This window comes from Humulus lupulus, chromosome 5 (assembly GCF_963169125.1).
Source record: "Humulus lupulus chromosome 5, drHumLupu1.1, whole genome shotgun sequence".
Classification (NCBI taxonomy): Eukaryota; Viridiplantae; Streptophyta; class Magnoliopsida; order Rosales; family Cannabaceae; genus Humulus; species Humulus lupulus.
In genome coordinates this window covers 103,188,412-103,216,033 of record NC_084797.1, presented here as the reverse complement: position 1 = coordinate 103,216,033, position 27,622 = coordinate 103,188,412, and the positions used below count along the sequence as shown (strand labels likewise).

The 27,622-nt window shown below is 43.3% G+C and overlaps 1 protein-coding gene across 1 annotated transcript; it reads left to right on the top strand.

Annotated features, from left to right (window-relative positions):
* Positions 1 to 269: 269 nt before the first annotated feature.
* Positions 270 to 25,632, top strand: LOC133779341 (uncharacterized; the record flags this gene model as incomplete). Its single annotated transcript, XM_062219313.1, has 2 exons — positions 270 to 359; positions 25,174 to 25,632. Coding segments are annotated over exons 1-2 (549 nt in total), but the record flags the coding sequence as incomplete, so codon positions are not given.
* Positions 25,633 to 27,622: the final 1,990 nt, after the last annotated feature.

Below are 27,622 nucleotides of genomic sequence, written 5' to 3'. Positions count from 1 at the left end.
TCAAAGAACCACGCATGGCATCTTATGAAGGTGTAACAAATCCAAAATGTCACTTAGATGCCTTTAATGACTTGATGAAATTGAAATGAGTCTTTGCAAAGGCTAGATGCCAATGTTTTGCAACCACACTAAAAGGAGCCGCCTACAAGTGGTTTAGAAACTTGGGCTAGTGAATCAAAGGGGAATTACTTTGCCAACACCGCGCCTTCCATGACTACACAACACCCACTACGTGCCTCGCCTACGTAAAGAAAGGTGAGAATGAAAGTATGAGAAAGTATGTTCATCGCTTCAACGTGGAGGTAGCTAAATTGGGAAAGTTATCCAAGTACGAGCTAAATATGGCCATCATCGCAAGGGTACATTCAAAGAGAAAAATGTGGGATAGTTTGCTTAAGATAGAAATAGAGGACACATGCGACTTCAATGAAAGGGCTCTAAAGTACATCCAAGTGGAAGATGGCCATGACCACTTGAGGATAGCCAGACTGGAGCTTCACTTTAAATACCCACAAACACTCAAGGAAACAAGAGAATGCTAAAAAATCATGCTATGAAGATTCACCAAGCCTTGAAAGCTTGTGATGTAACGTCCCAGAATTACCTAATAAGGCGTAAGGCCTTGATTAGGGGGCCAGGATGGCAATATATGCAATTATATGTTTATTTGAGATATTTTATTGTGATTATGTGACTTATGTGATAATATAATTAGTAGTGCATGCTTGGGGGTGTTAAATATGCAAGTGGGCCCGTTTCTTATTAGAAGGGCAACTTTCGTAATTTGGCCCGTTATGGGCATAATTGTATATATATGTGCGTATATGTGTGAGACCACATTATTATGTGGATTTATTTAAGTTTCTTGGCATGTGATGATCCTAGGGAGCAAGTTAGTGGGAAAATCACAACGGGACCCAATACCAGACTAGGGGCGAGCCAAAGGGTATTTTGGGTATTTAGCATTTAATTGGGTTATCGAGTAATGGGAATGAATAATAGAGGATATATTTGAAGTTAGTGAGTTTAGGAGGAAATACTGGGGAATTTTACCATTTTTCCCTCGGGGACGTTTTTGGTACCCCGAGTCTCAAGGTTATCTTAAGTTGCTTAATCTCCAAGGAAACAAAAGACAAAACACAAAAATACTCCTCTTTGAACCGACTCACTCTCTCACCTCAATCTCTTTCTCTCTAAGCATACCTTAGCTATTCTTTGAAGAATTGAGAAGGATTTAGGATAGAAACCAAAGAATTGAAGGCTTGGGCTTTGGATTTGGAAAGATTGTGGTTAGGAGATCATCATTCACCCCTAAGGTAACAATTTAATCCTTGTGTTTAACTGATTTATGTAAGATTTTGCAGCTGCTTTGAGGTGTTCTTGAACCTTCTAGCTCAAGAATTTAAGTTGGTGTTTTGATGTGTTTATGTAACGCCCTGGATAGCCAAGACCGTTACACTGTGTGTTTATAAAAGTGTTAGACTTGCTAATCAAGTCATTTAATTACAAACGTGTTACTGAAACTATAACAGAACTAGGGTTAAAAGATTTTGGTCTCAAACGCTGCATTTCTTATAAATAACATTTTCTATTTACACGAGATCCCAAAGACAATAGGATTAAAACCATTTACAACAGATTCGAGAATTAAATACAGTATCAACCATATTAAGGCAAAATAGACAGTTGGGCAATCTCTGTCCTGATCCACTCCTCGGCCATGGCGACCGAACAGGTGACTATGTACATTCAACCTCACAGCTCTCCATCTCAGGATTGGTCCAATTTTCCTTTGCCTTTACTTGCACCACGTAGCACCTGTGAGCCAAGGCCCAGCAAGAAAATATAATAACAGAGCATAAGCAGTCAACAGACAATCCAATATCTCATATCACATAGGCATGTTCTCAATCATACAAGCATTTATGATATTCAAGCATTCATTATACTAAACATATCAACTCATGTCAATCACCAATTTACAAATGATAAGTAGGGTTAGCGCCCTCAGGCCGCACCCTCTGTTTATCCCACTGACTCCGGCCCGCTTAAATCGAGCTCAATGAATATTAAGCTGTCCTCGGCTACCAATGGCCAAGCCGCGCCCTGTGCGCAAATATTGTATACCGCACCCTTAGGCCATTTTTCACATGTCCCATGGCGTAATACCATCTATGGCATTATACAGATATTGGGAGCACTTAGTCCCATCTCAAACATTTAACCGGGTGCAGTTTTCTTACCATTAAATTTACTAGCTTTGTTTACTTTGATCCTTGAGCACGATCCCTCTTGAACCCTAGCGCGCACCTAGTCACAACCACAGGTCAGAACCTTCACCAAGCCTCAAGTCCAAAACCTAACCTCGGGACCAATCCCGAGCCCTCGGGAAGCTCTAATTCCACCAAACGGGGTGGTGGAATCGAACCCCGAACCCCCGGGCAAAAACCCTTGAAAATAACTCAAAAACCCCTTTCTGGAAATAGGGTAGCACTACAACGCTCTAAGGAGGGCGCTACAGTGCTATAAGCAGAACCAAAACACCCTTAGAATGCTTGGCCTAGCGCTGTAGCGCTAGTCACAGACAGCCAATACTGCATTTTTCCTTCCTGCGTTTTCCTCGAGCCAACCCTTACCAAAACTCTTCCAATCCACAACCAATCTTAAAAACAAGCTTATTAACATACTCAAATCATCCCAAGCATTCCAAATACTAAAACCCAAACACATGCATCCCTAATCCCAAAATTCACCATAGTTTATCCTAAACTCAGAAACTCAGCAGAAACCATAGAAATCTCAGAGTTGAAACCAAAGTTCCTTACCTTTAGCTGGAGAGTTGATGCTAGGATACCCTCTACTCTTCCTTGGATTCCTCCTCCTCAAATCCTTGGCTCCAATTCCCTAGAATTCCCCATCAATTCAGCTTAGATACCTTAGTTAAAAGTTAAAACCAGAACTGAAGAAACTTCAAAGTGTTACCTCAAGTGGAAGGTTTGTTCTTGCTAAACCCTTGTCAATTCTTCAAGCCTAACTTAGAAACCTTATGGCTCAACTTGATGTAGCTCTCCTCTGAACTTTGCTCCAAGAACCCTCAAGAAAATGATGGAGAAAAGCCTAAACCGACCTTGCCCTCCTTCCCTTCTTTCTCTTTCTTTCCTTTCCTTCTTTTTCCTTCTTTCTCTTTCTTTTCAGACTTCTATTTTATTCTACAAACTCCACTGAGAATAAAGCCTTAGTTATGCCTATCCTTATCTTCCAAATGACCACAACACCCTTCCTTTTAACTCTAACTCTTTTAATCCACCTAGGGGTATTTTGGTCATTTCACCCAATTCCCGCTAATTCCTCGAGTGTCTCTAATATTTACCGCTTACTTCCCGATACTTAATTAATCATCAATTATATTCCTTGATGTCAAAATAGACCCCAATATATTCTCTAAATTCCCATTTATACCCCCAGGCTCGCCCCGAACCGGGTATAAATCCCCGCCGTGACTTTTTCGCTAATCTGCTCACTAGGATCGTCTCGAATCACAAATCACAGATATATCCACATAATAATGTGGTCTCAACAATTATCGCATATATATACAGTTATGCCCTCAACGGCCCAAAATTACAATTATGCCCTTTCTAACCTAATCAGGGCCCACATGCATACTAATACACATAGTCATGCATCTCAAATGTTCAAATAGTCATATTTCATTCTTTTTATCATTAAATCACTTATATTCCATTTATGCCCTCCCGTCACACTAATCTAGGCCCTTAAGCCTCATTAGTAAATTTGGGTCATTACAGTTTAGTAACTAGATTTTTGTTGGGTTTTGTTGTTGGAAAGATGTTAGATCCATTGTGGGAATTGAATTATGGTATTGGGGTGAAATTGGGATAGTTTTGGGTTAATTTGGATGTTGAAAATTGAAGAAAATATGGGTTTGTAGGTCCAAGTCGAGGCTATGTTCTTGAGGGGCCGCGACCTAGCTGAACCCAAATCCCAGGGAGGCCTCTGTCTTGGAGGCGCGTTGTGACCCTCTTGAGCAGGTCGCGACCTGCATCCCTTTGGCTAAGGGAGAGTGCCTCTGATTAGAAGGGGTGGGCTGTGAGACTCAAGGGCAGGTCTAATCCGGCCTGGGCAGTTTGCCTTGGGGAATTTTTTATGACGGGAAACTTTTCCTTAGCGCTCAGGATTGATTCCACTATCCGGTTTAGTGGAATTCGAGGCCCCGGAGGCTAGGATTTGTTCAGAAGCCTTTATTTGATCGTTATTGATGGAATCCTATGTTATGGCTATGACTAGGTTATCGCTAGGGTCTCAGAATCGGGATCGCGCTCAAGGGTCGTCCTTATTTTACGCTATACTCGGACCTAAGGTAAGAAAACGACACTTAATACGTGTTATATGTGATTAGTGCTTGGCCCAAATATTATTAATAATTATGATTAGGGCTTAGGTCTTTGAGAATGTTTATGTTAAGCTATTGTTGCACATGTTGACTGATCGTACCTGAATATTCTATACCTACTTAAGTGTTTCATGTTTGTTGCATGAATTCTGTGATTAGGACCTGAGGCCCCATTAATTAGGTATGATTAGTATTGTGAGTAAGTTTACTCGATGGTGTTATGTGATTAACATGCATGCATACTAGTTTTGTTGGGATATGCATATTCCTATCTATTTCTAATTTGAAGATTGAATACCTGGATCATGGCTTGACTTATTAGTTAAGGACGGCAAAAGCGCTTTACGCGCTGGTCGAAAGGCTTAGGCCTAAATCAGCAATGTACTATTATGTTGGCCGAACCTATGGTCGTTGAAAAACCAAAGGTGTTGGGCGAACTCTATGGCTAGTTACTCAGAGCTGAGGGCGAGGGCCCCAGGTGACTCTATGGTCACATAGCTAGAGCTTAGGCCCTAGAGTTGGCTCTACAGTCAACTGTTCAGGGCAGTGGCCCCAAATTGGTCCAGTGACCATTTGTTTGTAACTGAATGACTGTATGTGTAGGTTATTATTGCTGGACAGCGACTTCAAATCTATAGTGTTCTTTTTATGCACATGTATAGTTGTCTTGCTGAGCCTTGGCTCATGGGTGTTTTGTGTTGCATGTAAGGGGAAGGGAAAGCTTAACTAGCCATGAGTTGGAGAGCCTCAGTGGCAGCGTGTACATATGCGGCTTCTCGACCACCATGGGCGAGGATATCTCAGAGGAAGTAGGGTTGTAGCCCTGTTTTTTCCGCTTAGGTTGGCTGGATGTAATTTTTTATATACCTATGCTTCTTTAAGAATTTGGTTGTAATATTTTGGGATCCCACAAATGTATGAAACTTTTACAATAAAGGTCAACAATTCCTTTGACCAAAATTTTTAACCCTAACCCTTGTCCTTAACCATAGTTTCACGACTTAAGACAAATGACTTGATTAGCATGTCTGACACAATTTAAAGTACATAGTGTAACGGTCTTGGATTAGGAGGACGTTACAACTTGGTATTAGAGCTGCCAACGTTTAAGGGTTCCTAAAGACTTGTCGGGCATGTACACTTGTAACTAAATACAAGTTCGACTCAGGGTTTGATAATTATTATGTGGATATGTGTTTAAATGTTTAAACCTGACATGAATGCCTTATCTGCGTGCATGTTTAGGAAGCATGAGATAATTTGATAGGGTCTGACACTTGACTGCTGCATGAATGATAAAGAATGTGCTTATTAGCATTGTTAATACCTTGGAATGCAAGGGAACTACTTATTAGCTTTATTATTTGCTTATAGGCCAGGAAATACTTATTAGCACTATTAACACTGGTAGGGATTACAAAAACATGCTTATTAGCAATGTTATACTCGCGTAAATGCTTGGATATGTTGACATGCATTGTTATTTGCTGATGAATATCTGGAAGTGCTTATTAGCACCATGAATAAGCATATTATGTGATGGCATGCTTATTAGCATTGCACTTGTTTGTTTATTTGTTTTATCTTCGACCGTCAGGCGGCAAGAGGTATAGTTATTATGTCCTAACGACCAATTTGATCACTGAGGGTGGATTAAGCAATAGTATGAATCCTCGAAGGTCTGAGAGGTTGGCTGGCTAAGAGTTACAGGTCAGTGAAGGGAATGACAAGGGCCAAGCCCCACCTCCAGCTCCAGAAAACTAGCAATAGGTGCTTGTTGACATGCAAGCCAGATGAGAGAGGAAGGAAGAAGAGATACAGCTCTTGAGACAACAACACGTTCCAACAGGGAACCCACAGGCCGCAGTGCCGGCAGTGATACAACCGCAGGTACCAGTAGTAGTGTAGCCCCAAGCAAGGGGAGATAGGTGGAACCCCTATATGAGAGGTTCAGAAAGCAACATCCTTTAGTCTTTGAGAGCAGGTCAAATCCACTGAAGGCTGAGCAGTGGATGACCATGATAACCACCATCCTGGATTTTATGAGGGTAGGTGGTAACGAGAGAGTGGTTTGCACCACTTATATGTTTCGGGAGGATGCCCGAATATGGTGGGAGGTGGTATCCCAGACCAAAGCAGTAACCACCATGGAATGGGAAGAGTTCAGAACCTTATTCAATAAGAAATACTACAGCGACCCAGTTAAAGCTGCGAAGGCTGAGGAATTCATCAAGTTACTTTAGGGTAACATGACAGTGACTGATTACGCCCTGAAGTATAACAAATTGGCAAAGTTTGCCGGAGATCTAGTGCCCACTGATGGGACTAGAAGAGAGAGGTTTCTTCAGGGGCTACAACCAATGATAGCCTGGGATGTTCGTATTACCACTGTTCTAGGATTGACTACCTATGCACAGGTTGTGGAGAAGATGCTTACAACTGAGAGCGCAGGGAATAAGATCTAGCATGACAATGCAGCCAGAAGGGATTCTACGAGGCCGAGACCTCCATTTACAGGTTTTGGTAGAGGTGGAGGCCCTAGTGACCAGAAGAGGAAGACTCTAGATACAGTTTCAGCTTCAGGGCCAGATAGGAGGCTACGGAGCATATAGATGGGCCACCAGAGTGGCGGTGAGACCTGGAGAGCATTTCCAGAGTGTACTCGGTGTAAGAGGCACCATATTGGGGAATGTCGGGCAATGGATTGCTTCGTTTGCGGTAGTGTGGGGCATTTGAAGAAGGATTGCCTAAGAGCCAGAAAGGAGGAGCCGAAGAAGGTGGACAGCTTGACGCCAGCTCGAGTGTTCACCATGACCCAGGCAGAGGCTGAGGCTAGTCCTTCAGTAGTTCCAGGTCAGCTTTCTACTGCTGGAACGTTCTATACTGTTTTGATTGATACGGGTGCTAAACACTCTTTTGTCACTAGTAGGATTATAGATGGATTATGTAGACCATGTGACTTTTATCCTGTGGGGTTTGGTACTATGTTTTCTACTGGGGAGTTAGTGATTTCTAGGAGATGGGTTAGATCACTACCAGTTATAGTGGATGACAGGGAATTATCAGTTGATTTGGTAGAATTGGTGATGACAGACTTTGATATAATTCTAGGTATGGATTGGCTAGAGAAGTATGGGGTAATGATAGATTACAAAAGGAAGATGGTAACCTTTGAGCCTGAGGGTGAGGACCCATTTGTATTCGTTGTCACTGTGCATGGACCTCGTATACCTATGATATCAGTACTTAGAGCTAGAGGCCTATTGTAGGGGGGTGCATAGAGTTCTTAGCTAGCGTGGTGGATACCACTCAGGTCATGCCAGTGGGACCAAAACATACCCGATTAGTCTGTGAGTTTCTGGACGTGTTTCCAGAGGATATACCCGGGTTACCACCACATAGGGAAATTGAGTTTCTAATGGAATTGGTGCCAGGGATAGAACCAGTGTCTAGGAACCTTATAGGATGGCTCCAACTAAGCTGAAGGAACTAAATGTTCAACCACAGGAGTTACTAGACTTGGGCTTTTTCAGGCCAAGTTTTCTGCCATGGGGTGCACGTGTTCTCTTTGTGAAGAAATAGGACTGTTCCATGAGGATGTGTATCGATTACAGGGAACTGAACAAGTTGACTATCAAGAATAGATATCCATTACCAAGAATTGATGATTTTTTTGATCAGTTGCAGGGTAGAACGATATTTTCTAAGATAGATCTTCGATCTGGTTATCACCACCTGAGGATCAGGGAGGAGGATATACGAAAGAAAACTTTTCATACCAGGTACGAGCATTATGAGTTTTTGGTGGTGTTGTTTGGATTGACTAATGTACAGACATCATTTATGGATTTAATGTACAGGGTGTTCAAAGATTACCTTGACCAGTTTGTGATCATCTTTATTGAGGATATACTGATATACTCTCGGACAGAGTCAGAACACGAGCAACACTTCAGATTGGTACTTGAGAGAACACAGGTTGTATGCGAAGTTCAAGAAATGCGAATTTTGGTTGCCACAGGTGACTTTCTTAGGTGACATAGTTAGTAAGGATGGGATTGAGGTGTATCTAGCAAAGATCGAGGCAGTTAGAGATTGGTCAAGACCGAAGAACGCTTCAGAGATCAGGAGTTTCTTGGGATTGGGAGGGTATTACAAACACTTTGTGGAGGGATTTTCCAAGATTGGGTCATCACTGACAGAGTTAACACGCAAGAATTAGAAGTTTGTATGGTCAGACAAGTGTGAAGACAGCTTCCAGAAGCTCAAGAAGAGTTTGGTCACTGCTCTAGTTTTGAGCCTTCCTACAGATTGGGACAAGTTTGTAGTTTATTGTGATGCCTCGAGGCAAGGTCTGGGTTGTGTACTTATGTAGACAGGGAAAGTGATTGCCTATGAATTGTGTCAGTTGCAAGAATATGAATAGAGGTACCCTACACATGACTTAGAACTTGCAGTAGTAGTTTTTGCACCAAAGGTATGACGACACTACTTGTATGGTGAGAAGTGTGAGATATACATTGATCACAAGAGTTTAAAATATTTTTTCACCCAGAAGGATCTGAACATGAGGCAAAGACATTGGTTGGAACTGGTAAAGGGTTATGATTGTGAGATCCTCTATCACTCTGCGAAGGCTAATGTAATAGAAGATGCCTTAAGCCAGAAGGGTCTGGGAGAGTTATATAGTGTCAGGCAGATAGCAAGGGAATTGGCTGATGTTATGACAAGAACAGGAATTGAGTTAGTAGTGGGTTAGCTAGCAAATATCACCCTACAGTCTACTATTTTGGAGAGGATCAAGGAGAAGGAGTTAGATGACACATGGTTGGGGCAGATTAGAGGGGATGTCCTAGCTGGAATAGCTAAGGACTATACAGTGTCAAGCATGGGCTTTTTGAGATACAAGGATCAGATTTGCGTTCCAATGGACACCAGGATCAGACGAGAGATTTTGGATGAATCTTATACTACCCCTTATTCTCTACATCCGGGCACCATGAAGATGTACCATGATCTGAGAGTTCTATATTTGATATGACTGAGTATGTGGCAAGGTGCCTGACCTGTCAGTAGATCAAGGCTAAACATCAAAGGCCGACAGGACTGTTACAGCCTCTGGATATTCCAGTGTGGAAGAGGGAAGATATCACGATGGATTTCATGATAGGATTGCCTAGGATAGTGGGCCATCATTATTCTATTTGGGTCATCGTGGATTGGTATACGAAATCAGCTTATTTTCTACCAGTAAGGACGAATTACACTGTTGACCAGTATGAAAATCTCTATGTGAAGGAGATAGTTGGCCTTCATGGGACTCCGAGGTCTATCGTGTTTGATAGGGACCCTATCTTTACTTCCAAGTTTTGGGGAAGTTTACAGAGGATGATGTGTACATAGCTAAAGTTCAGTTCATCTTATCATCCTCAGACAGATGGTCAGTCTGAGAGGACTATCTAGATATTGGATGACATGCTGAGAGCATGTGTGTTGGACTTTGAAGGGTCCTGGAGTAAATATTTGCCCCTGATAGAGTTTTCCTATAACAATAGCTACCAGTCTACCATTGGGGTGGCACCTTATGAGATGTTGTATGGTAGGAAGTACAGATCGCCCATTCACTAGGATGAGATGGGTGAGAGTTCAGAGGACCACTGAGGCTATCGAGAAGATTAGAGTTTGGATGCTCGCATCTCAAAGTAGATAGAAGAGTATTCAGACCCAAGGCGGAGGAAGGTAGATTTCCAAGTGGGAGATTATGTCTTCCATAGGGTTTCACCTCTGAGAGGGGTGAGGAGGTTGGGGAAGAAGGGCAAGATGAGCCCTAGGTTTTTGGGACCATTTGTGATCTCGGAGAGGATCGGGCAGGTGGCCTATAGGTTGGCCTCACCCTGCACTATCTAGTGTGCATAATGTATTCCATATTTCCATGTTGAGGAAGTATGTGTCAGATGGAACTCATGTACTGAGTTATGCAGATCTGGAACTGGAGGCAGACTTGTCCTATGAAGAGCAACCAGTTTAGATTTTAGACAAGAAGGACAAGGTCCTAAGGAAGAAGACTATGCCTTTAATTAAAGTATTATGGAGGAACATCAAGGTCAAGGAAGCGACCTAGGAGCTGGAGGCAGATATGCAAACTCAGTATGCTGAGCTATTTAGGTAAAATTTCGAGGATGAAATTTCTGTAAGGAGGGGATAGTTGTAACATCCCAAAATTACCTAATATGGCTTAGGGCCTTGATTAGGGGGCAACAATGGTAATACATGAAATTATGTGTTTATTTGATATATTTGATTGTGATTATGTGAGTTATGTGATAATATAGCTAGTAGTGCATGTTTAGGGGTATTAAATATGCAAGTGGGCCCGTTTCTTATTAGAAGGGCAACTTTCGTAATTTGGCCCGTTATGGGCATAATTGTATATATATGTGCGTATATGTGTGAGAGCACATTATTATGTGGATTTATTTGAGTTTCTCAACATGTGACGATCCTAGGGATCAAGTTAGTAGTGAATCACAACGGGACCCAATACCAGACTAGGGGCGAGCTTAGGGGTATTTTGGGTATTTGGCATTTAATTGGGTTATGGGGTAATGGGAATGAATAATTGAGGATATATTTGAAGTTAGTGAGTTTAGGAGGAAATACTGGGGAATTCGACCATTTTGCCCTCGGGGACGTTTTTGGTACCCCGAGTCTTGGGGTTATCTTAAGTCGCTTCAGCTCCAAGGAAACAAAAGACAAAACACAAAAACACTCCTCTCTGAACTGGCTCACTCTCTTTCTCTCTAAGCTTCCCTAAGCTAGTCTTTGAAGAATTGAGAAGGATTTTGGCCAGAAACCAAAGAGTTGAAGGCTTGGGATTGGGATTTTGAAAGCTTGTGGTTAGGGGATCATCATTCATAGCTAAGGTAACAATCTAATCCCTGTGTTTAACTTATTTGTGTAAGATTTTGCGGCTGCTTTGAGGTGTTCTTGAACATTTTAGCTCAAGAATTGAAATTGGTGTTTTGATGAGTTTAGTAACTAGATTTTTGTTGGGTTTTGCTGTCAGAAAGATGTTAGAACCATCATGATGATTGAATTATGGTTTTGGGGTGAAATTGATAGTTTGGGTTGACTTTGGTTGTTGAAAATTGAAGAAAATATGGGTTTGCCAGGCCAAGTCGGGTCTCAGTTCTTGAGGGGTTATGACCTAGCGGAACCCAGGGCCCAGGGAGGCCTCTGTCTGGGAGGTGTGCTGCGACCCTCTTTGGCAGGTCACGGCCCGCTTTCCTTTGGCTGAGGGAGAGAGCCTCTGATTAGAAGGGGTGCATCACGACACTCAAGGGTAGGTCGCGGCCCGCTTGGGCAGTTTTGTCCTTGGGGAGTTTTTAATGACAGGAACCTTTTCCTTAGGGCTCGAGATCGATTCCACTGCCCGGTTTAGTAATAATTATGATTAGGGCTTGGGCTTCTTAAAACGTTTATGTGAAGCTATTGTTTCAAATGTTGATTGATCCTACCTGAATATTCTATACCTGCTTAAGTGTTTCATGTTTGTTGCATGAATTCTGTGGTTAGGGCATGAGGCCCCGTTAATTAGGTATGATTAGTATTGTTGAGTACGGTTATTTGATGGTGTTATGTGATTAACATTCATGCGTACTAGTTTTGTTGGGATATGCCTATTCATATCTATTTCTAATTTGAAAATTGAATACCTAGATTAGGACATCAAGAGCGTGCTGCGCGTTGGTCGAAAGGCTTAGGCCTAAATAAACCATGTACTATTACGTTGGTCGACCCTATGGTCATTGAAAAACCAAAGGTGTTGGGCTAGCCCTATGGTTAGTTACTCAGAGCTAAGGGTGAGGGCCCCAGGTCACTCTATGGTCACATAGCTAGGGCATAGGCTCTGGGGTTTGCTCTATAGTCAACTGTTCAGGGTAGTGGCCCCAAATTGGTCCAATGACCATATGGGAATCTATATTGTTCTATTTATGCACATGTATAGTTTTCTTGCTTAGCCTTGGCTCACGGGTGCTTTGTGGTGCAGGTTGGGGGAAGGGAAAGCTTGACCAACCATGAGTTGGAGAGCTTCGGTGGTAGTGTGTACATAAGTGGCTGCTCGACCACCACGACCGAGGATATCTCAGAGGAACTATGGTTGTAGCCCTATTTTTTTTCGCTTAGGTCGGCTGGATGTATTTTTTGATGTAACTATGCTTCTTTAAGATTTTGGTTGTAATATTTTGGGATCCCACGAATGTATGAAACTTTTTAAATAAAGGTCAACGATTCTTTTGACCAAAATTTTTAACCCTAACCCTTGTCATTAACCATAGTTGCACGTTTTAAGCCAAATGAATTTATTAGGAAGTCTAACACAATTTAAAGTACACAGTGCAATAGTCCTGGATTAGGAGGACATTACACATGATGTCAATGGTTGTGAGGGCAAAGGGACCTACAATGTAATCCTAGTAATTCCCACCAACATACGCACTTGGGAGGGAATAACCCAAGGGTGCTATTTCCTTAACCGTTCATACGGTAGTTCCCAATGGCTCTCAATCTTTGGCAGCTGTTGTACGACCAGTACTATGGCAAAAGGTGGTGTTATTGGTGCAACATTCCCTACTGCTATCTCAATTGGCGAATTTCTTCTTCCTATCTTTGCAGTCTATCTAGCATTTTAGCAATCTATTTCCAGTTCTTAGGGGCTGGCGGAGGGTTCTGACCCTAGTCATTATTTCAGACCTGACTTTCGGCATCGCCTGGTTCATTTGATTGCCCTTGAAGATTACTTCCAAGTCTATCTGCAATCAATGTCTCGGCTCATCAAACAACAATAACAGTATCCCATGCCACCCCATGGTCCAAAACCGATCAAATAAGCATTCACATGCATCGACAATGCTAGTAAGCATTTCAATAGCTTTCACACACAACAGTCACGCTAATAAACATGGAAATTAATATTCATGCTCAATCAAGGTGCTAATAAGAATGTTCTTAACATTCACAAGCATCAGCAGTGCTAATAAGCACATTCTTGAATTTCATATGGATATAATAGTGATAATGAGCATTTCTAGCATTCCGAAGCAACAATGATGCTAATAAGCATTTCTTTAGCATTTACAAGCAACACTTGTGCTAATAAGCACATTCTTAACATGCATACCACAGTCAAGGGCCAGGCCCTATCAGAATAGATCATGCTTCCTAATTATACAGGTACGTAAGCCATATATATCTCATTTAAGTAATTGAACACATAACTATATAAATAGTTACCAAACCCTGAGTCGAACTTGTCTTTAGTGGTGAGTGTTCATGCCCATCATGTCTTAAGGAACCCTTAAACCTTGGAAACTCTGATACTAAGTTATAACGCCCTATTAATCCAGGACCATTACAATGTGTACTCAAAATAGTGTTGGACTCGCTAAGAGAGTCATTTGGACTTCAACATGTGATTGAAGTAACTAATGGTTTACGTATAATTTTATTTTGTCCAAGGAGTAAACATTTTCATTAAAAAGTTTCAGTCTGTACATGTGATCCCAAAATAGAAGTTTAAAAGTTATTTAAAACTCAAAAGATTACCAAATAAGCAGACCTAAGTGGCAAAATAGGGTCCAACCCTAGTTCCTCTGTGATACCCCGGCCGTGGCTGTCGAGCAGACTGCATATGTACACGTTGCCCCTAAATCCCTCCAACTCATGGCTGGCCCAGCTTCTCCTTACCCTTACTTGCACCACATAGCACCCATGAGTCAAGGATCAATAAGAAAAATGAAATAAACAGATTCACATAGACAAGAGAACATAAACAACATGCTTAGAAGTAAAAATAGTACAAAACCAGACATGTTATCCAGGTATGCGACGATAGAGTCACACAAGTGCATATAACACTTTTATTTATACAAGTGGCATACGAGGAAAACAAGTGCATACCATACTCCCAGGGTGGCCTAGCCATAGCAGCAAACATAGTACCGACCACGACTCATAAGCCGAGCTTTCCAATCAAGAGCAATCAAACATATAATTCATTTATCACATAATCAAATACATCGCATTTATGTATGCTTACTCAGGTATTCACTGACATAATTATAATCATGCTCTTTAGTAGGGGCTCGAGCCCTAATCATAACTAGGGTGTAGTTTTCTTACCTTGAGTTTTGTGCGAATGACTTTATGACCTCAAGTGCAATCCCGATCCTAAGCCTTGCGAAAATCTAGTCACAACATAAACATATTCTTATTAGGGATTGAATCAAAATCCCGAGGCTCACTCTGAACCCCAACTTATACAGTCACTATTCCTAGATGTTGGGACATTAGGAAAGTCTCCCGAGCCCCCAAGTGGACCCCAAAACGGACTCCCGAACTCCCCAAGCCATAATCCTAAAAATAAAATAAAAACCACTTTTTGGGGCATCTAGCGCATTGCGCCTGCCCCTGGCGTGGTCACACCCACATAGATTATGAGCTTCACATTGCACTGGAACAGCCGCACATTTCCCAGAATGGTCGCACCCCAAGCCTCGAGCCCTAAATCTAATTTCAAATCTTTGGTTTCTAGGACACTAACGCGGTCGCGCTAGATCACCATAAACACAAATCGAGCCCATAACAAAAGTATTCTTCCGCAAATGAAATCCCTGCTATTTCTACGACTTCCCAGCTCAAAACCAAGGCTCAAAATTGGTTCACTTAGACTCTTAACATAATTTTGACCATAATTTCACCCCAAAATACTTGCAAAACCTAACCCATACTTAGAATACACATAACTAGTTTAATTAACAATTCATGAACCAAAATCAGTCAAAACCTCAAGAAAACTATTGAAATGCAAATAATAGGGGTCTTACCTTTGCATTTCTCTAGGAAAATTAAAATCCCTTAGGTGCAGACACTCCTGGCACCCTCAAGTGCCTTGTCATAAGCTTCAATTCCCACAAAGGATGGCCTTTAGGCTTGAATTTCAATAATTTATCTTTAAAGACTTAAGGGAGAGCTTTCAAAGGAAAGAGGGAAAGAGTTACACATGAATGACCCAACCCATCAGCCTAAGTTACCTTTCTCTAGCTAGGTGGTGAAAATACCACTTTACCCATAGCCCTTAACTTATCTCCAAAGCCTTCCCAAGGGCATTTTAGGTCTTTTTCCCGAAATTCCTGTTAATCCTCCAATTTTACTACTACTTCCCAATTAGTTAACTAAATCAAATACTCACCAACTTAATTCACATTACTCAATAAATATTAATAATTTACCAAATTACCAAAATACCCCTAAGCTCACTCTGAGTCGGGTATTTTACGCTGTTGTGACTTTTTTGCTAAACTGCTCGCTAGGATCATCTAATGTCGAATATCACAAAAATATCCACATAATAATGTGGTACCAGTCACATAGCATATAACTACAGATATACCCTGAATGGGTCAAAATTACAAAAATGCCCTTCTAATAAGAAATTGGCCACAAGCATGCTTAACACACTTAATGTAACACCCCAAATTCACTAATAAGACTTGGTTCCTTGATTAGCTTGTCGGGAGGGTAATAATTGATTTAATTTTATTATTACATGATTAATCAAGATATATGTGCATTATTATTTGATTACTTGGGTTATGATATGATATGACTACATGTTCATGTTTAGGTGTATTAAATATGCATGTGAGCCCGTTCTGGTTAATAAGGGCATGTTTGCAATTTTGGCCTGTTGAGGGCATAAATGTAATCGTGTGTTGTGTTATGCTTGAGACCACAACATTGCAGAGATATAGTTGAGATATGTGGTCCGAGGCAGTCCTTGGGAGCAGATTAGCATAATAGTCATAACGGGCTTAGATATACAGCTCGGGGTGAGCCTAGGGGTATTTTGGGAACATAGTGTTCGGATATGATTGGGTAATAGATAGTTATTTTGCGGTTAGTTGGGTATGGAGGGATTAATTGAGGATTTGTAGGACTACTTGAGGAATTAGCAGGAATGTGGTATATGACGTTTTCACCCATGGGGGAGTTGAAGGGAAACATTTGGATAAGGGGCATTTTAGTCTTTTGCAAAGGGATAGACTACACCCTTAGGACTCTTTAGAAGAAAGATAGAGAGAATAAGAAAAAAAACAACACACACTCTCTCTCACACGTTTCTCTCTCTCTCTCTCTCTCTCTCTATCTCTATCTCCCTTGAGCTTACTTGTTCATTTTCTTTATGAATTTATGGAGGATTTGAGGTTGGGAATTGGGGAACCAAGCTAGGAGAAAGTTTGGAGGCAGTTGAGGGTCGAATTCTCGGTTGAGGTAAGGGTTTTACTATGATTTTTGGTGGTTTTTCTGCATTAATTTTGTAAAGTCCCAAATTTGTTATTAAGGTTGAGTGCCTTGATTACCGAGCCTGGAAGGCCTATTTTGAATTTTAGGCTTGTTTTGAATTTTTTATTAAGGCTGAGTGCCTTGATTAGACATGTATGTTTATCTGCATTAAATATGCATGTAGGCCCATTTCAATAAATTGGGGCATGTTTGTATTTTTGGCCCGTTGAGGACATAAATGTAATCATGTATGTATTCTGAGCGACACCCCAGTGTTATGTGGATATATTCGAGAAGTGTGGTTTGAGATGATCCTAGAGAACAGATTAGCGAAATAGTTACAACAGGGTCAAATACCCGACTCGGGGTGAGCCTAGGGGTATTTTGAGAACTTGGCGTGCGTTTGGGGTTTACCAGGTGACGGGTAATTATTTGGTGATTTATTGCATATGTGGGGATTAATCAAGAATTTATAGGGTTACTTGAGGTTTAGCGAGAAAAATGGTGGCAAATGATTGTATTGCCCTTGGGGCATTAGAAGGTAAGTTTAGGACCTAGGGGCCTTTTGCTATTTTTCTAGTGTTTGGCAGACCTTGATTGAGGCAGGAAGCCTTGAGAGCAATCAGAACATAAAAAGGGATAAGGCACACATTCTCTTTCTCTCTTCGATGTTTGGCGGCTCTCTCTTTCACTCTTTGAGGAACTTTGGAAAACTGAAGGAAAGGCTAGGAACTCTCTGAATTCTCGAGGCTGTGGTTAAAGGTTGGGACTAGAACTGGATTAGGAGCAGCCTGGGGTTATGACTACACAATTGAGGTAAGATCTATGCCCTATTTTAGTAAATTTTCTGGTTTGTTGTGGGTGTTCTAGAGTTTTGAGCTTAAGGATTGGGATTCTAAATTATGCTAAGGTTTTAGCTTAGTTTTAATGTTTATATGTTGGTCATACTGTGTTGTTATAAGACTGGGATGTGATTCTGAGTTTGGGGAAAGTTTAGGTAGGAATTGGTGATCTTAGCTTGAGAAAATGCAAGGGAAAAACTGGGTTAGTAGGATTGAGCCGTGACCCTGTTCTTCATGCATAGTGACCCGCATGAACTCAGAGGCTTCGAAGCCTCAAAATTTTTCCCAGGCGCCGCAACGCATGCTAAGGTGCATCGTGGCCACTATCCCTTTGATGAGAGCCCAAGGCTCTCTGACTTGAGCGTGCTGTGACCCTTAAGGGCTAGGCCGTGATTCAAATATGAAATGTTTGCCATTTGAAGGTTTTAAGCTGAGGAACTAAAATCTTAAGGCTCAGGAAGGATTCTATTACCCTGTTTAGTAGAATTCGAGGTCTTGGAGGCTAGAATGTTATTCTGAAGTCTTTTAATTGATTTAGATAGTGATGGATATTTATCAGTATGTTGTAACTATGTCTTCCCACTCAAGCTCATATTTTGGGATCGTGCTCATCGCTCTTGGTTGTCAGCTCGGGACACAAGGTAAGAAAATTGTGTGAGCCCGTAGAGCTATATTGTGCTCAGTATTGTATGTATGGTTTGCAACTATAACGCCATATGTGTGTGTGTGACAGAATAAGGATAGGTCGGGATTGGCAAGGGTCAGAGATCGCATAGGCCAGGATCAGCAAAGGCTAGAGTCGGCAGGGGCCAGGATCGGCAAAGGTCGAAGACGACATAGGCCATCAACAGGAAGGGGCCAGGAGTGGCGAAGGCCGAGATCAGAATTAAGCATGCTGAATGTAGGTCACCATGGTGAGTCCTTCAAAGGGTGCTGTACTGTAACGACCCAAATTCAATGTTAAGGCTTAAGGGCCTGGAGTTGTGTGCCTGGAGGGCATGATGGGATTTTGTGTGTGACTTTATTAAGTTTAATGCATCATTATGATTTATTGCACGTTATATGACTATTGGATTATTTGAGATGCATGACTATGTGAATCGGTATGCATGTAGAACTGATTGTCTTAAAATGAGCATGATTGTAACTTGGCCATGTTAGGGCATAACTGTGATAATTATACTATGTGAATTGTGCCATGTGAGTGTGATGTTTTACCAGGATGCACGCATCGGGACGGTCCTAGTGAGCCAGTTAGTCTAAAAGTCACAACGGGTTGTTGTACCCGGCTCGGGAGGAGCCCAGGGGTACTTCGGGAATCTTGTAAGTTGAGTTTAGAAAGAGTGATTAGTATTGGTAATTTGGTAACCATTTGTAACTGCTGTGAGTAACAAGTTTTAAGATAGGAAGTGGTAGAATTGAAATGAAAGTGTTAAGACTTAAGTACCCTTGAAGGTTTAGCTTAGAAGGATTAGTAAGGAGGGGTAATTTGGTCTTTTGGCAAGGCAAATAGACATTATGCAGCTGGGATTTAGGGGGTACGGTTTGGGCATTTGGGTCACTTGTGGCTTTGATAAATTAGAAGAGAAGGAAAAGAAGAGGAGAGAAAGGCTAGGGCAAAGAAGAAGAAAGAAGAAGAGGTGTAGAAAGGGGGCTGAAGTGGGAAGCTTAGAAGGAGATCAAGGGAACTTTTAGGGTGGATTCTACTCTTGAGGTAAGGATTTTATGCTTATTTAAGTTTGTTTTCTGTGTTGGTTGAGGAATTTAATGCTTGAGTTAAGATTTTCATGAGTTTTGATTTGGGTTGTTGAATTTGAAATCAAAGGAGTGGATCTTGTGTGTATTGATGTTTTGGATTTGATTCTAGTGTTTATGGGGTGTTAGATTGTTCATATGAGGTTTGGATTTGAGTTTTGGGGTTTAGGTTTTGGTTTGGGATGATTTGGGGAGGTTAAAGCTCGGGGAAAATTGCAGGAAAAACCCAGAATTCTGGGTCTGCGAAGGCGTGCCGCGGCAGGGTTTTTGTGTGCCGCGGCAAGGGAGCTTCTGTCTGATGGGTGCCGCGGCACAAGGATGTGGTGCCGCGGCACAAGGCAATTTTCAGGGTAGCTCTTTTTGGCAATTTTAGGTCTTAGCTCCGGGGGTTCGTGGGATGCCTCCGGGGTGTTGTTTTAAGGTTTTAGAGGTCCCGAGAGTGCGGGATTGGTCCCGGGAAGTGGTTTTGGGTTTGGTTAGTATTAAAAGTGTTTTATGTGTGTTGTGACTAGGATTTCGGAGAGGCTCGTGCTAAAGGACCGTGCTCGTGACCGTGGTACTTTGGAAAGCACGGGATACAGGTAAGAAAACCGTAACACCCGAGTTTAGGGCATGGCCCCACTGTGTGATTGTAGGGCGTGGCCCCGGATTGTATTACGTGCAAATGCTTAAACTTAAATGAACCATGATGTGTGTGAATGTTTATTTTGAATGTACTATATGTGTTATTATGATGAAACGAGCGGCAGAGGCCGGGTACGGCATAGGCCGGGGCGGCCGTGGGCCGAAAGTAACACAGCACATGGGATGCTTATATTCAGGGTGGGACCCAAGGGATACATGAGTGATCCTCGCGGTGAGAACCGAAACTCCAGGCTTTGGTAAGGCCTTGGGAGCGGCATGGCCGTACTTGTTTATGATGGTGGTTTTCTTATGTATCAGTGAATTATTGCCAGCTATTTACTTTGCATATGTTATGTGTTATTTGGGTTTTCTTGCTGGGCTTCGGCTCACGGGTGCTCCGTGTGGCAGGTAAAAGCAAGGAGTCAGTCAACCGGCCATGAGTATGGAGAGCGTGGGGGCGGCGCGTACATGTTCGGCCTGCCCGACTGCTTTGGTTGGGGGCATTTTGTATATGGCTGTATTTAACCATTCTTTTGATAGCTGATCAAGTGTAAATCTATTTTGAGTTGTAAATATTTTGTAAACCTTATTTTGGGATCCCAGATGTTTTATAATTAACGTTTTTAATGAAACTAAACATTTTCAAAGAGTACAGCCTTAAACTCTGGTTTATTCACACTTTTGGTTTTAGAAACCACTTGAGTCAATTAGATGCACAATTTCTGTTTTAAACTCACTTAGTAACGACTCTAAGGTAGTAGGGCGTTACAACTTGGTATCAGAGCGAGCCAAGGTTTATTGGTTCTGGAGATCGACCGAACATGTACGCACGCTGCCATTGAAAAGCTCGACTCAGGGTAGTTTGGTATGATCGGTTGATATATTCATGAATATGTGTTTAATGCTTTGTGTGCCTGCCTAAATTATTATGAGCATGATCATTGAAATAACATATGCATGATGCCAGGGCAAGGCCCGTTGTATGCTGCATGATATTTTTATGGCACTTTGGTCGATTGATCTTGGTTGTTGTTGAGATTGAGAGGTGGAAATTGGACCTTGTTATCATGCCTAATGAGCGGTGTCATTGATTGCAGGCATTTAGTTGCAATGCCTCGCCAATCATCGAGACTCCGCGGCATTCAGGCCGAGGATGATAACCAGGGGCAGGACCCTCCACCTGCTCCTCAGAACTGGCAACAGATTTTAGCAGAGATGGAGGCTAGGTTGAAGAAAACAGAGGATGAGCTTAGTCAGTACAGGCAACCAGCTCCTCCACCGACCACTGTGATACCACCACCGCCTAGTGTGGTACCGGCTCCGGTTCAACCTGTGACTGGGAACAGGTTGGAACCTCTATATGAAAGATTCAGAAAACAACAACCTCCTACCTTTGAGGGGGGAGCAGACCCACTGCAGGCTGAGCAGTGGATGAGTACAATGTCGGTAATCCTGGACTTCATGAGGGTTGAAGGAAGGGATAGGGTTGATTGTGCCAGTTATATGCTTAGACATGATGCACGAATATGGTGGGAGGTGGTGGGGCAGCGAAGGGATACTGCTATTATGACCTGGGAGGAATTCAAGAGCCTTTTCAACGAGAAATACTACAGCGTAGCCGTTCGAGCGGCGAAGGCGGATGAGTTTAACAGTCTGACTCAGGGCAGGTTATCTGTCACTGAGTACGCCTTGGTATTTGATAGATTGGCGAAGTTTGCGCCAGAGCTTGTGCCGACTGATATGGCCAGAAGGGACAGATTTGTACGGGGATTAGGTGCAATGATCGCCCGTGACGTGAGTATTACAATGGCTCCAGAGACTACCTATGCGCAAGTGGTAGACAAGGCCCTCACTGCTGAGAGGGCTGAGGATCAGATCTGGAAGGATAGCGCTGCTAGGCGTGATACCAGGAGGGTAATGCCTTCTTCTTCTGGGCCTAGTCGGGGCAGCGGCCTCAGTGAGCAGAAGAGGAGAGTACCAGACTCATTTACTCCCTATGGTTCCGACAGGAGGGTTCGCGGTTCCGTGGGTGGCCGCCAGGGCGGTAATGACAACTGGAGGAGTTATCCATGGTGTCCTCGATGCAGGCGACGGCATCAGGGCGAGTGCCGGTCCGCCTCTGGAGCGGGTACCGGCATCAGGGCATGTTTTGTTTGTGGAAGCACCAGCCACTTGAAGAAAGATTGCCCGCAGGCTAAGAAGGAGGAGCCTAGGCAGGGTGACAGCCTCGCGCCTGCTAGGGTCTTCACCTTGACTCAGACTGAGGCAGAGGCCAGCCCATCAGTGGTCACAGGTCAGATTTTTAGCGCTGGATCCTTGTTTACTGCATTGATTGATTCTGGTGCTACGCACTCATTTGTTTCTGCTAGAGTGATTGATCAGCTGTGTAGACCTAGTATTTTGTATGCTAGGGGTTTTCAGACTGTATTGCCTACAGGAGAGCTGGTAGTCTCTAGGAGGTGGGTTAGAGCCTTACCAGTAGTGGTAGATGGTAGAGAATTGTTTGTTGACCTGATTGAACTAGATATGGACGATTTTGACATAATACTAGGGATGGATTGGTTGACGCGATATGGAGCAACAATTGATTGTAGGCGACGAATGGTGACCTTTGAACCGGAGGGCGAGGCACCCTTTGTGTTCGTGGGATCGGTGGATGGACCGCGGGTACCTGTGATCTCGGCACTAAAGGCTAGAGACCTGATGCAAGAGGGTTGCATAGGATTCCTAGCAAGTATAGTGGATTCCTCTAAGGTGGCGGCAGTGGGACCGAATGAAACCAGAGTCGTCTGCGAGTTTCCAGACTTGTTTCCAGCAGATCTGCCGGGGTTGCCGCCACAACGGGAGATCGAGTTCGTCATAGAGTTAGCTCCGGGAGCAGAGCCAGTATCCAAAGCACCTTACAGAATGGCTCCAGCAGAATTGAAGGAATTGAAGATTCAACTGCAGGAACTACTTGATTTGGGGTTTGTCAGACCGAGTTTCTCGCCGTGGGGTGCTCCAGTTTTATTTGTTAAGAAAAAGGATGGATCGCTCAGGATGTGCATCGATTACAGGGAGTTGAATAAGCTGACCATCAAGAACAAATATCCATTGCCTAGGATCGACGATTTATTTGATCAGCTTCAAGGGAGTATAGTGTTTTCGAAGATTGATCTCCGATCAGGCTACTATCAATTGAGGATCAGAGATGAGGACATACCAAAGACTGCATTTCGGACTCGGTATGGGCATTATGAATTTCTGGTTATGTCCTTTGGATTAACCAATGCCCCGGCGGCATTTATGGATTTGATGAACAGAATTTTTAAGGATTACTTGGATAAGTTTGTGATTGTGTTTATTGATGATATCCTAGTATACTCCCAGACAGAGACAGAGCATGAGCATCATCTGCGTCTAGTGTTGCAGCGGTTAAGAGGGCATAAGCTATATGCCAAGTTTAGTAAGTGCGAGTTCTGGTTATCGCAAGTTTCATTTTTGGGCCATATTATCAGTAAGGATGGGTTACTGGTCGACCCAAGTAAGACGGAAGCAGTGAGGGTTTGGCCTAGACCCAGCAATGTTCCTGAAGTTAGAAGTTTCCTTGGACTAGCAGGTTACTACCGGCGGTTTGTAGAGGGGTTCTCCAGAATTGCTACTCCGTTGACAGAATTGACAAGGAAGAAGACCAAGTTTGTGTGGACAGATCGATGCGAGAATAGCTTCAAAGAGCTGAAGCGGCGGTTGATTACTGCACCAGTGCTGAGCCTGCCAACAGATAATGAGAAGTTTGTGGTCTACTGTGACGCTTCCAGACAGGGTCTGGGATGCGTGTTGATGCAGGCTGGGAAAGTGATAGCGTACGCATCAAGGCAATTAAAGGAGTACGAGCAGAGGTATCCCACGCATGACCTGGAATTAGCTGCAGTGGTATTCGCACTTAAGATTTGGAGACACTATCTGTATGGAGAGAGGTGTGAGATATACACTGATCACAAGAGTCTAAAGTATTTCTTTACCCAGAAGGACTTGAACATGCGCCAGAGACGGTGGCTTGAGCTGGTAAAGGATTACGATTGTGATATCCTATACCATCCTGGGAAGGCTAATGTGGTGGCCGATGCATTAAGCCGAAGGGGCCCAGGACAGTTGTATAGTTCGAGGCAGATATCTGACAGACTAGCAGGAGAGATGACCAGAGCAGGTATAGAGCTAGTGGTTGGGAGGTTAGCCAACATTACTCTTCAGTCAACACTCCTCGAGAGGATTAAGGAAGCACAGGGAAAGGACCCCCAGTTAGTTGAGCGTAGAGAGAACGTCCTATCGGGAGCAGCTAAGGACTTCTCTATTTCTGAGATGAGTTTGTTGAAGTACAAAGGACGGATTTGTGTTCCGATTGATCCAGACATTCGGCGAGAGATTTTGGACGAGTCTCATACCACTCCCTACTCTTTGCACCCAGGATCTACGAAGATGTACCATGACCTGAAGGTTTTGTATTGGTGGTCAGGCATGAAGAGGGACGTGGTGGACTATGTGGCTAGATGCCTAACCTGTCAGCAGATTAAGGCGGAACACCAGAGGCCAGCAGGATTATTACAGCCTCTTGGGATTCCCGAGTGGAAATGGGAAGATATTGCCATGGACTTTGTGGTAGGATTGCCAAAGACCGTGGGTCAGCATGACTCGGTATGGGTGATTGTGGACAGGTATACCAAGTCCGCCCACTTCTTACCTGTGAAGACGACTTATACTGTGGAGCAGTATGCAGAGCTTTATGCTAAGGAGATCGTTCGACTTCATGGGGCTCCGAGGTCAATAGTATCCGACAGAGACCCCACTTTCACTTCCAAGTTTTGGAAGAGCCTGCAGAAGGCAATGGGCACGCAGCTTCGGTTTAGTACCGCTTATCATCCTCAGACGGATGGACAGTCTGAGAGGACAATTCAAATACTGGAGGACATGTTACGAGCTTGTGTCTTGGATTTTGAGGGATCTTGGAGTAAGTACCTCCCTCTGATTGAGTTTTCGTACAATAACAGTTATCAGGCGACTATCGGAGTGGCTCCGTATGAGATGTTGTATGGTAGAAAATGCAGATCACCGATTCACTGGGATGAGACAGGTGAGAGAAGGTATTTAGGTCCTGAGATGGTTCAGAGGACCAATGAGGCACTTGAGAAAATTAGAGCTCGTATGCTCGCCTCCCAGAGTCGCCAGAAGAGTTATTCAGATCAGAAACGCAGGAGCGTAGAATTTCAGGTTGGTGATCATGTATTCCTCAGGGTTTCACCCCTGAGAGGAGTAAAACGATTTGGCGTTCGGGGCAAGCTGAGTCCCAGGTTTGTTGGCCCATTTGAGGTTCTAGAACGAATTGGGGAGGTGGCTTATAGGTTAGCAATGCCTCCAGCTTTATCAGGAGTTCATGACGTGTTTCATGTGTCCATGCTCCGGAAGTATGTTTCGGACTCTACTCATGTGTTGAGCTATGAGAACTTGGAGTTGGATCGGGACTTATCATACGAAGAAAAGCCTGTTCAGATCCTTGATAGGAAGGACAAGGTCTTGAGGAGCAAGACCATCCCCTTGGTTAAAGTAATGTGGAGAAACAGCAAGGTCGAAGAGGCGACATGGGAACTGGAATCAGATATGCGGGAGCGGCATCCCGAGTTGTTCAGGTAAATTTCGAGGACGAAATTCTCATGAGGAGGGGATAGTTGTAACGACCCAAATTCAATGTTAAGGCTTAAGGGCCTGGAGTTGTGTGCCTGGAGGGCATGATGGGATTTTGTGTGTGACTTTATTAAGTTTAATGCATCATTATGATTTATTGCACGTTATATGACTATTGGATTATTTGAGATGCATGACTATGTGAATCGGTATGCATGTAGAACTGATTGTCTTAAAATGAGCATGATTGTAACTTGGCCATGTTAGGGCATAACTGTGATAATTATACTATGTGAATTGTGCCATGTGAGTGTGATGTTTTACCAGGATGCACGCATCGGGACGGTCCTAGTGAGCCAGTTAGTCTAAAAGTCACAACGGGTTGTTGTACCCGGCTCGGGAGGAGCCCAGGGGTACTTCGGGAATCTTGTAAGTTGAGTTTAGAAAGAGTGATTAGTATTGGTAATTTGGTAACCATTTGTAACTGCTGTGAGTAACAAGTTTTAAGATAGGAAGTGGTAGAATTGAAATGAAAGTGTTAAGACTTAAGTACCCTTGAAGGTTTAGCTTAGAAGGATTAGTAAGGAGGGGTAATTTGGTCTTTTGGCAAGGCAAATAGACATTATGCAGCTGGGATTTAGGGGGTACGGTTTGGGCATTTGGGTCACTTGTGGCTTTGATAAATTAGAAGAGAAGGAAAAGAAGAGGAGAGAAAGGCTAGGGCAAAGAAGAAGAAAGAAGAAGAGGTGTAGAAAGGGGGCTGAAGTGGGAAGCTTAGAAGGAGATCAAGGGAACTTTTAGGGTGGATTCTACTCTTGAGGTAAGGATTTTATGCTTATTTAAGTTTGTTTTCTGTGTTGGTTGAGGAATTTAATGCTTGAGTTAAGATTTTCATGAGTTTTGATTTGGGTTGTTGAATTTGAAATCAAAGGAGTGGATCTTGTGTGTATTGATGTTTTGGATTTGATTCTAGTGTTTATGGGGTGTTAGATTGTTCATATGAGGTTTGGATTTGAGTTTTGGGGTTTAGGTTTTGGTTTGGGATGATTTGGGGAGGTTAAAGCTCGGGGAAAATTGCAGGAAAAACCCAGAATTCTGGGTCTGCGAAGGCGTGCCGCGGCAGGGTTTTTGTGTGCCGCGGCAAGGGAGCTTCTGTCTGATGGGTGCCGCGGCACAAGGATGTGGTGCCGCGGCACAAGGCAATTTTCAGGGTAGCTCTTTTTGGCAATTTTAGGTCTTAGCTCCGGGGGTTCGTGGGATGCCTCCGGGGTGTTGTTTTAAGGTTTTAGAGGTCCCGAGAGTGCGGGATTGGTCCCGGGAAGTGGTTTTGGGTTTGGTTAGTATTAAAAGTGTTTTATGTGTGTTGTGACTAGGATTTCGGAGAGGCTCGTGCTAAAGGACCGTGCTCGTGACCGTGGTACTTTGGAAAGCACGGGATACAGGTAAGAAAACCGTAACACCCGAGTTTAGGGCATGGCCCCACTGTGTGATTGTAGGGCGTGGCCCCGGATTGTATTACGTGCAAATGCTTAAACTTAAATGAACCATGATGTGTGTGAATGTTTATTTTGAATGTACTATATGTGTTATTATGATGAAACGAGCGGCAGAGGCCGGGTACGGCATAGGCCGGGGCGGCCGTGGGCCGAAAGTAACACAGCACATGGGATGCTTATATTCAGGGTGGGACCCAAGGGATACATGAGTGATCCTCGCGGTGAGAACCGAAACTCCAGGCTTTGGTAAGGCCTTGGGAGCGGCATGGCCGTACTTGTTTATGATGGTGGTTTTCTTATGTATCAGTGAATTATTGCCAGCTATTTACTTTGCATATGTTATGTGTTATTTGGGTTTTCTTGCTGGGCTTCGGCTCACGGGTGCTCCGTGTGGCAGGTAAAAGCAAGGAGTCAGTCAACCGGCCATGAGTATGGAGAGCGTGGGGGCGGCGCGTACATGTTCGGCCTGCCCGACTGCTTTGGTTGGGGGC